At 37.8% G+C, this 10,508-nt stretch overlaps 2 protein-coding genes across 3 annotated transcripts; one reads left to right on the top strand and one right to left on the bottom strand.

Annotated features, from left to right (window-relative positions):
- The first annotated feature begins 244 nt into the window (after window positions 1-244).
- Window positions 245-4,113, top strand: LOC137729445 (deSI-like protein At4g17486). Of its 2 annotated transcripts, XM_068468393.2 has the most exons (5): window positions 268-537; window positions 2,109-2,362; window positions 2,917-2,975; window positions 3,054-3,204; window positions 3,553-4,113. In XM_068468393.2, the coding sequence occupies exons 2-5, from the start codon at window positions 2,152-2,154 to the stop codon at window positions 3,795-3,797; spliced, it is 666 nt and encodes a 221-aa protein (XP_068324494.1). In that variant the 5' UTR covers window positions 268-537; window positions 2,109-2,151; the 3' UTR covers window positions 3,798-4,113. The 2 variants fall into 2 exon arrangements, with proteins under 2 accessions (XP_068324492.1, XP_068324494.1); XM_068468391.2 differs by having other exon boundaries at window positions 245-537; window positions 2,917-3,204.
- Window positions 4,114-4,599: 486 nt separating this feature from the next.
- On the bottom strand, window positions 4,600-6,943 carry LOC137729747 (putative NAD(P)H dehydrogenase (quinone) FQR1-like 1). Its single transcript, XM_068468766.2, has 2 exons — window positions 6,104-6,943; window positions 4,600-5,124 (listed from the first exon to the last, which is right to left on the bottom strand). Exons 1-2 carry the CDS (start codon window positions 6,673-6,675, stop codon window positions 4,866-4,868), a joined length of 831 nt encoding a protein of 276 aa, XP_068324867.2. The 5' UTR covers window positions 6,676-6,943; the 3' UTR covers window positions 4,600-4,865.
- Between the last annotated feature and the right edge of the window lie 3,565 nt (window positions 6,944-10,508).

The raw sequence follows: 10,508 nt of genomic DNA on the forward strand, positions 1-10,508 counted from the left end.
TTTGTGTTTGGTAAACATTCAGCTTCAGCTTTTTTTCACATCTGTTTTACATAAAAGTTTACCATACACTATAATACTGTTTTTTTTTTTTCAAAAGCACTTTTACAAAAAAGTTTACCAAACACTCTGCTGTTTTATTTCACAGCCGCTTGTTCTCACATCACAGCAGAATCAGTTTTTTTTTCAAAATATAGCAATACCAAACCAGCCCTAAATCTGGCCTACTTGTGAAATCAAGTTCACTTCCTTTCTTTTTAGTATAATATTATTGTTTGTTAAAAAAAAAAAAAAAATATTGCCACTGCAGCAGGATTCTATTTTATCAGCCTTTCTGTAGTCCGCCAGCTTTCATTTCCTGATTTCTGTCAGGAACAGGAGAGAAAGAAGAAGAAAAATAATGTGTGGGTTTCATCCACGCACTCCCCTCTCTTCTCTTCTCTGCTTTGAATTTTGAAAAAAACAAAAATGGTTGCTTGGCGTCTCGGTGACGGATGCATTGGCTTCTCCACTCGGTGACGAGTGTCACTCTTCCGAGAGGTTAGTGGGTTTCTCTGGGTTTTCGTTTTTCTCTACTGGGTTTCGATTATTTTCTCAAGTTTTTGCGTTTCTTGATTTGTTTTTGGCATTTCGACTTGCGTTTTTATTTGTCGTCGTACCTTTTATGAAGTTTATTAGGTACATTCTTGATTTTCCATCTGTAAATGTTTAGTTCCCGGGTTTCCTCGTGAATCTGATCTGCTTTGTTTGGAGATTTCTCTGCTTAGAATTTCAGTAGATTTATCTTCAGAATTCTTACTAAAATTTTCAAACTTTTGAAGAAAAAAGAAGGAACTAAAAATTTGTAAAACGGTTTACGTTTGGCACGATTTTGTTCATGGGTTCTTTCTTACATCTGGAAATTTAAATGTTTATTTGATATTAAGTGCATAACCAATGTCTCTGGGAGAGAATTAAAACAAAAGAATCAAGGATGTGGACTGACAGTGAGAATTGAGTGAATCTTTCAAGTTTCAACAAATTTCTTTGTCCTTTATTTATATGGAAAGCTTAGAAATTTGGCTTTTTTGTTGGGTTGACAGAGAATTGCAGCATTTAGGATTTTTACATTCCACCTTCAAGGGCCAAACTCCATAGTGTAAAAGATTAAACCCGACATCTGTGAAGCACTGTAGGCAGGGTGTATGATAAATTGATGGCTTAATGAACACTAACATGGTTCAAGTCGATGTGTTTATGGGAATTCAACGATGAGGATTAATGGAAATCAAAATGGGTTGATATATTGAGGCCGATATGATGACCGGTGGATGAGTGGTAATCGAACTGGGTTAGTGAGGGACCACATTATTCACTTCAGATACTCTTAGGGCAATAAACAAAAGATGAACAAATTTATACTCTTGATAGTCATAATCCTGATGAAACTTCCCCAGAAATAATCTTGAGAAGCTTCACAGTTGCTAGTCTGTAAGGTTTTTACAGACAAGACGTTTTCTGGATGGGAAAACTTGCTTTTGCGATCTGATCGCACTTCAGATCCACCAGTACTCCCTTCAGGTTTCAACGGGGATCTCCATCCAGCCACATGAAAGTTCTTGATACCTGTGCAACTTGGGATGTATACACTTAACGTTTCTCACTGCCTGTAACCTTCTACTTAAAACTGCTGAAATACCTAAAGCTGATATATAGGGACTTATTAGGTTTGTTTGTCATGGTGTCCTGAATTTCACTACTTGGTTATATAATAGCAGCAATTTTATAATTGATAAGATTGAACTACGGCAAGATATATCCATTTGCATTTTTGCATTAATGAAAGTTGACATAAATGAAACCAGTATCACCACAGTTTTTGTGCAAACAAGCTATCTTAAAGCTGAGCTGGGTTAGGTAGTCGAAGTTTCTTGTCTCAAGTTTCATAAACTTTGTCAAAGCATACAGAATTTGTAGACATTATAACACAACTAGATAAGTATGAGTGCCAGTTTGATCTTTTAGGGTATTATGGATACAAAGAGAAACGATAATTAGATATGTCATCAGATATTATTTTTGAAGCCAAAATTCGTATCTTGTCGTAAATTAATTTCTGTTCATTTTTGCAGGTCTGGACAACGCATTTATTGATTCCTGGTTTCACCCTTCAGCATGAAATCAGGACCAAAGGATGGCTGGCACTCTATTATGCCTCTTTGTTTGAGAGGCAAAGCAGCCTCACGTTTTTGCATGTTTCCAAAAGTGAAGGCAGAAGACTACATTCAAGGGAGCGCACCTGTCTATCTTAATGTATATGATTTGACACCGGCAAATGGCTATGTCTATTGGGCAGGCCTTGGCATCTTTCACTCCGGGGTGGAAGGTTAGCATACCTTAATCAATCTATGTTGGTGGTTTCTTTGAAAAGAGTAGTCCCACCATAGTCCCCTGAAATTTAGTGGTTATGTTTGATTCTTGATTGTAAGATAAATTGCTGATTAATCAATTTAAACTGTTGTCTAACTTTAACCTTGATATTGCTCGTCTTAAGCCGGTTAAACCTTAATGACAAACTCAACCCACGCAGATTCAGCTGGATAAGACTTTGCCTAAACTTTATTGTGCAATATGCATGTTCACCATTATAGCCACTTCAACGACCAACGTTTTGTGTAAGAGTAAAACTCTCTAAATTAGTTTGGTCTCGCAGCATCATTCCTCTTAGAAAGTATTTACCTTACCTCCTCCTGTTCCTTCCACTGGGCTGAATAGCTATTCTCCCTGGTCGGACATATTTGAAGGAAATTACATTTACTTGGAGTCTTGGATATAAAATTTCCAAACATTATCTCCATTGAAATAATTTATGTTGCATCCTGAGTATTAGGTTTCTCAAGATGGTGCAAATGTTTATTGATCATGTTTTCATGCCTACAGTTCATGGGGTGGAATATGCCTTTGGAGCCCATGAGTACTCATCAAGCGGTGTCTTTGAGGTTGAACCTCGACAATGCCCTGGCTTCAAGTTTAGAAGGTCAATTTTCATTGGCATGACATGCTTGGATCCTTTCCAGGTTAGAGAGTTCATGGAGCGTCAATCTGCCATCTACATTGGTGACTCGTACCACCTGATTGTCAAGAACTGCAACCATTTCTGTGAAGATATATGTTATAAGCTGACTGGGAAGCGAATACCCAACTGGGTCAATCGACTCGCAAGAATAGGTATATGACACATGTCTTTCTGAACCCCTGTTTCTTCGCAAGCTATTGATGAGGACCACACACATTAATTTCATGTAGATTTACCTTCCACGCTTGCAACTCTTTAGAGCACTAGCCTTTCATGATTTCTCAACTATGCCATGAGGCTCACCTTACTATAGTGAAGAAAATATCTATATGATTTCCTGTCAACTAACACATTAAGTGACGCAAAACGTGCCTCCCTTTCTAGAAATGTTCAGTTGCAAGCTTTAAGAGTATTTTAGTTTTGGAATAATACTTTTTTCTTCATTTTCTTAAGTATTATGGTCAATTCGTTCTGAAATCATAGAATCTGCTTCCTTTTAGGTTCTCTGTGCAACTGTATACTCCCAGACGCCCTAAAGACGACCACTATTCCTCATGACCCCAATTTCAAAGGATGCGAAAGTGAAAAAAAGAGACTAAGAAGTGCCTTCACTTGCTTGTCGTCAATGTCGCTGCCACAGAGGGAAGTATCAATGTCGTCATTGTTCCTACATTCTCACTATAAAGGCTGCCTACCACCATGGGAATTTAAAAGGTCTAGAAATGGCTCATTGAAGGAAGGTTGATAAAAACTGAAATCCATCATCGGTTTCTACACTGCCGACCAACCATCGGTCTGCAAATGCTGAGCCAGTGGGGGGATGTCACCTTCATCCCTGGCGAGTCCTAGGAGGGCGAATATGTTGTTGTTTTGAGATTGGAGTGTAAAATCACTGGGTTAGTGCTCGTCTATGCTAACTGGTGTTTGTGAAGTTTCCGTGTTGTATTTGTACGATTGTATTGTAAAATCTCAGATGTTAGAGTTATTGATATGCAGTCATATAATTGTAGGAGAGCCTCCATTTTTACCAAAAGTATATTAAGCTTCATGTTCTTCTGAAACAGTAACATTTGTTTTAAACAAAAAAAAAAAAAAAAAAAAAAAAGAAAGGAAGACTTTTTAGTCAAAATGGTCCTTGAGATTTGCATAACACATAACTTTGGTCTCTGAGATTTAAAATCAATAGAAGTGGTTCCTGAGATTGTCCATTATCTGTTATTTTAGTCATTCTGTTAAAAAACTCCATTAAGTTGAGGGTATAAAAAGCTGGACCACTTAACGGAGTTTTTTAATGGAATGACCAAAATAATGGATGATGGACAATCTCATAGACCACTTCTATTGATTTTCAATCTCAGGACTAAAGTTATGTGTTATGAAAATCTCAAAATACCATTTTGGCTAAAAGACCAGAAAAGAATTCATGAATATGTCTGTCTAAAATTCATCAGAAAATTTAGTAGTATACTACATTCCAACTGATCGTTTAAAACAAATTATCGAAACATATATAATGTATTCGTGTATGGTAAGAAATCTGGAAAAACTTTGTAAACAAGAACACGAACCACAATTTTATTGACGATCATAATGTTTCAATGAACATATACAACTAAAACGTATGAACGAGCAATGGTCGAAACCATCAACCATGAGAACTACTAATTATACAATTTCTGAAAGCACAAATCTCTCAGCTATCTAAACACTATCAACACCATTTACCAAAAATCGAATTTCTATTAACACCCGTATCAGAAGATCCCATCACAAACAAAGTATGCAAATGCACAAGAATGTCGGTTAATCAGAACTAGTCCAGTCCATGACCTGGCCGATGAAGAGAAGGCTGTGCAAATCTCTGCACTATTCCAGCCATGTATTTTCCATGATGCTCTGCAAGAGCCAGCTCCGTTTCACTTGGTTTCCTGGTGCCATCACCAGAAAAGACACCGGCACCATATGGAGATCCTCCTCTAAGGGAGTCCATTTCGAACATTCCAGCACCGAATGTGTAACCGATAGGAACATAGACCATTCCATGGTGAGCTAACTGAGTTATTGCCGTCCAACTGCAGAAAATTCATATATATTAACATGTTTACAGGTAAATGAGATTGATCATGTAAAGATGTTAATTTAATTGACAGAGAGATGGACACAAACCAAGCACACATCTTAATTTAATTCACTAAATATTTATTAGTTGTATATTTGCAAATTAAATCGGGAAGAAGAAATCTTTTAGACCCAAGTTAGGAATTTGGAATGCATTATTTCTGTAGTAAAATTCCTTAGGTTATCAACTTTGACAAGCCAATGTATCAAGCTGGTTTTATGATCATATGCATCAATCTCAATATTGTTAAATAAGATAGAATATATTAAAGTGTCTGATCAAGAAGTTCATTAAAGTGTCACATATGGGGGCTGATTAAGTCCAACAGTGACGAAATTTGCATAGTGTTCCTCGTTCTGGATGTAATTCTTGGACAATTCTGGACTATCTTCAACAGGTTTCACACCCCCACAGAGATGTTTCGGAAACGGGATGAAAGTTGAAAATTCCTTCATTCCCGGTTTTCCCCCTATTGATAAACTGTATGAGAGAGTTAACACCCAACCCCATTCTCACTATATTAAGGTTTAAATAAGCAACTCAAAAGACCAACTACCCCACACTAAAATGCACACTTCATCATCTTCATGTGACATTTTTCATGAAATCTGAAAATTCTAGAGCCAGTATGGGTTTCCCACAAAGGTTTCTGCACTCCCAAAGATATCAAATTTCTCTTCTCTGGTCTCTGAAATGGAGTCGGAACTACATTCTCTAAACTTGCAAAGCCACCGATCACTATTTCTACTACAAGCCATATGATTAAATGCCAATTCTGTTCCCGCAATTTACACATAGCAACAAGAAACTAATATATTTTTTTCTTGAAACCAAAGGGTGTCTTACTCAAATCAACATACCAACAAAATTCACCAAAACTAATATGAAGAATGTAAAGCACAATTCTTGAAACCAAAGGGTGTCTTACTTACGCCGTGGTTTCTTGTCCACCACCCTGAGTGCCAGTACTGACAAAGAAGCCAGCAGGCACACCAGCAAGCCTCTGCTCCCTCCACAACTGTCCCGTAGAGTCGAAAAACGCCTTCATCTGCGCAGCCATGGACCCATACCGGGTCGGAAACCCGAATAACAGCGCATCAGCCTCCGCCAACCTCTCAGGTAATATCACAGGCACCTCATCTGCGTTACCATCTTTCTTCTTGGGCACCTTCATCTGCTCCAAAACTTCCGGAGACAGCGTCTCCGGAACCCGGAACAGAAACCCTTCAACCCCATCAATGGAATCAACCCCTTTTTTAATCCTCCTGGCCAAAATCTCCACGTGCCCGTACATCGAGTAAAACACTATGAAAACCTTCAGCTTCCTTTGTGCTTGCTGTTCTTGTGGTGGGACCCCAATATCTATTGGGTTTTGTTCTGGTGTGATTTGGGATAGGTTCTGGTCTGAAACAGGGCCATCGCTTTCTGGGTTCGGAAGATCTTGATCGGAAACGCCTTTGGGTGGCTTGTTCTTGCTTGGCACGCAGCCACCTCCTTTACCCATAAAATTTAGAAAATGGATAAGCAAGCTGTGATCACGGATTGTGAATTGTGGCTCAGTTAGTTAGTAGAGACAGACATATATTACCAAATGAAGCAAAAACGAGAAATGAAGAAGAATTGGATTTTGGGGTTGGCAGAAATGAGGTCGGAGTTTCGTTGACTTCAATCCCGAGCTGTCTGGACAGACTGGACTAAAACTAGAGACTCTGATGAGTCTCTTGACACCAAATCTTCGCTTGCATTTTGGTTAAGCATATTAATAAAAATAACTTCAAAATTTTAAATTTAGGTTAATTTTAGTTTATTACCCTAAATTTTTTTAGTTTTCAATATTTCATACATAAAATTTTTTTGTCCCATTCCAATACTTTAAGTCATAATTTTTGGACATTTTCATACATATGTTAAGTTTTTCGTCAAAACCTTCTGTAACTGATGACTTGACACCTATGGTACCGTTTGGTACGTGGGACGGGACGGAACAGAGTGGGACAAGGCGTTCTGTCCCATGTTTGGTGCGCCTAAAACGGATGGAACGAGCTGTTCCACGAGACGAGTTTTGGGTGAATTTTCGTTCCACCTCACCCCCCTGGAACCACTCGTTCCACATCCGTGGAACACAAAATTATAACTTCTCCGTCTCCTTCTTCTTCCTCCTTGTTTCCATCCGAGGGCATCTTTGCTCCCGCTCCGTTCCGTTCCGTCCTGTCCCGTCCCGTCCCGTCCCATTCCATTCCGTCTCATCCCGTCTGCATACCAAACGATACCTATATGTGAACAATTAATTAATGTCACATCTTAATGTGGGTCCATGTGGATATTAAAAAATTTTAAACCTCCAATTCCGAGCCTCCACATTTAGCGCTCGTTTGGAAGTATTTTTTAATATGAAAAAAGACTTTTCATGAAAATGTTTTTAGAAATCCTTAGAAAGAATGCAATTGAGTGCTAAAAAAAAACCGTAAGTGCTTCATGCAAGAAACACCAATTATGTGTTTTTTAAATGAACCACTTCAAGTGTTTTTGAAACCCAAAATCATTTTCTCTAACAGTATTTTTTGTCATTTTAAAAGTATTTCCAAACAAACATTTTTTAATTATGCATTTATTCGCATTTCGCTATATTTATGCAATTCAAATGATCTAACTGCTTAAGACATGACACATAAGTTAATATAGAATTTAATTAGCTATATTCTTTTTTATTTCTTCCGAAATTTTATTCCACATTATTTTTGTAAATTTTAATTATTTTCCAACTGACCCATTAAAAGTTTTATTATTATTTTTATTTATTTTTATTATTATTTATTTTTAACAAACGGCACTAAAGGCAATTAAAATTTTAGATAAGAATAAGAGCACATTTATTTGGCTTTACTAACCTGGACTTGACTGAATTGGACTAGTTTTTAGTGTAATCCTCTGTTTGTTGGCTACTAGGACTATAAATGTGCGTTTGTTGCATCGGACTATCTCGGACTGGACTAGCTCCAGGGACTAAACTGGACTGGCTTAGCTTGGACTAAACAGTATAAGAATAATGAAGTGTTTAGTATAGCGTCAGACTAAACTATAGACTAAAATATTTTCAAGACCCAAATTAAATTTTTGTCATTTTTAATTTACTTTTACCTTTAAAAAAAAAAAAAAAAAAAAAAAAAAAACAAATATTGTTATGTCATTCCATAAAAAACTATCTTCCACCATTGCAAGAAGAGAACCGACTCACAAACCAACCACATTTCTCAAACTTCTGGAATCCCTTTTCTTTTGTCAATCTCTCTCTCACCTTTCAATTCCTCTCACAGTCAACTACACCCACTTCAAATCCCAAGGCAAGCTCATCCCACTTGCCACTTGCCACCGACAATCAACATCACCCACTTCACATCCCACGACTGTTGGAAATGTGCCCTAAAACCAATCATATGATGATCCTTTATGGACATTTCACATGTTAAACTAATCTAGTTTAATATTAAGGGCAAACATTATTGTTTGAGCCGTCTCATATAAATGTTATATGCTTAAACGATAAGTCCAAGGAATATGTGATTGGAAGAATGTGATGTAAAGAAGTTAGATTCATGAGACCATTCTTTCGTTGACACATCCTAAACGTTCCTGATCATAGGATTGTCAATTGGGCATTGACAGTCCGTTAAGATCAGTACGTGCTATGTCTTCTCTCAGGGAGAGTGACTAGTCTCGAGTCATTGGTGTGTGTGACATCAAGACAAGTACGTAGGTGCTCAATAGAGAATGAGTTCACTGAACACGATCAACGAAGAGTTCTCATATTCATGTCACATGAGAACTCATGGTTGGGATAATGCAAATTAGTCTTTTGACCTGAGGCATCACAGTTGTCTTGTGGTTAGGTCCTTAATCTTTGATTATGTCAAAGTCACTCCATCAGGAGGGTGTCCACGGCATCGTTGGGGTTAAGCCACTTAGCCATGGAGGCAAGTGAATGCGCAACAAGGGATCTCTAACCTTCAAACTGTTTGAGGGAGAATACTCTATGATATGATTAAGAATCTTTGGCCAAAGTATGAATGAGATTTAGGAATGTGTTCCAAATCACATTCAAGGTAATCATATAAGCACAAGACTCACATTGGATAGTAGACATGAATAAACTATCAAACCAAACAATGTGGTCAAGAGTATTGTATTAGAGAAAGACCGTATTGCATTTGTAATCCTAAAACTGAATAGGTTCTCCACCTCTTCTGATTAGCTTGGGTAACCATGACATGTTGCTAGGCGTCAACCATGGTTTGTGGAAGCCCTAAAAGTGTATTATCACTAACGGGAGAATTGAAAGTAAGTTTCAATTCACAATCGATTTGAAAGAGTTTGAATCGCCCACTGCCTCGCTAAAAGGAACCTAATGGATCGTACACCGTGTAAAGTAGAGATTGAAGATTCAACGAAGATGAGTAAGAATAATTAAATGGTTTAATTATTTATGGCAAGGATTAATTAATAAGTTAATTAATCAAACGAATAAGTTTGTTAAAGACCTCGGGATAGTTTTGGACCTTAAGGCCCAATGGGCTTCGAACGTCAAGTCCATTGACTTAAGTTGTATGACAACTTAATGAATAATGATTCACAAAGGCCCAAATAGCCCAATAAATCCCCTTAGGCCGGCCATTTAGAGGAGGGTAGTGAACTTGGCTTAATTGCAAGTTTGCCACTCCATTGTGATGTGGTATAAAGACATCTTTATAGCCATTTCATCCTAAGGGTTTTCTTAGGAGTAAAGATGAGAACACAAACCTCCCTTTGCTCTCAAAGAGGCCGGCCACCTTGGAGGGATCATCTAGCAATCAAACTCCTCCAAGGTCACTCATTTCTTCTACAATATGCCTTGGTGTGGAGACTTAGAGGTTCTCAATTTTGGGAACTTGGAGAAACCTTTTCATCCATCCAAATCCATGGATCTAAGATGCAAGGAATGAAGGCCCTCTCTTTGGGTGATTAGCCTTTGCTTATGCAAAGAGGAATCTACAAAGGTATTGATTTCTCAACTCACTTTGTTTTGAGTTGAGTCTTGGTTCACCTATCTACTAGGCTTTGAAGTTCATGGGTTAAGTTTTGTTTTAGAGTGCATATAAACATGATTCCGCCTTTTAATTGTTAATTGCATGTTGTTGATGTTGCTCAAATGAACTAGTTTTTTACAAATCTTCCTTCAACGACAAGCTAAACTTGTGCAGAGGCTTTGTCCTCTTGGTACCTATCGCCATGGACTTTGCTGCCTCTATTTCTCACGCCTCAGAATTTTCTGGGAAGAGGGAAGAATTTTTATTGGGATTGCTG

Source organism: Pyrus communis, chromosome 10 (genome assembly GCF_041283825.1).
Source record: "Pyrus communis isolate YQ-2024b chromosome 10, ASM4128382v1, whole genome shotgun sequence".
NCBI classification, from domain to species: domain Eukaryota; kingdom Viridiplantae; phylum Streptophyta; class Magnoliopsida; order Rosales; family Rosaceae; genus Pyrus; species Pyrus communis.

Coding starts and splice junctions, on each gene's coding strand:
- LOC137729445 (XM_068468391.2), top strand. CDS start 2,152: ATGAAATCAGGACCAAAGGATGGCTGGCACTCTATTATGCCTCTTTGT. Junction 2,363..2,916: donor CTTTCACTCCGGGGTGGAAG/GTTAGCATACCT, acceptor TCATGCCTACAG/TTCATGGGGTGGAATATGCC. Junction 3,205..3,552: donor CAATCGACTCGCAAGAATAG/GTATATGACACA, acceptor GCTTCCTTTTAG/GTTCTCTGTGCAACTGTATA.
- LOC137729747 (XM_068468766.2), bottom strand. CDS start 6,675: ATGGGTAAAGGAGGTGGCTGCGTGCCAAGCAAGAACAAGCCACCCAAA. Junction 5,125..6,103: donor GGTGGACAAGAAACCACGGC/GTAAGTAAGACA, acceptor AATTTTCTGCAG/TTGGACGGCAATAACTCAGT.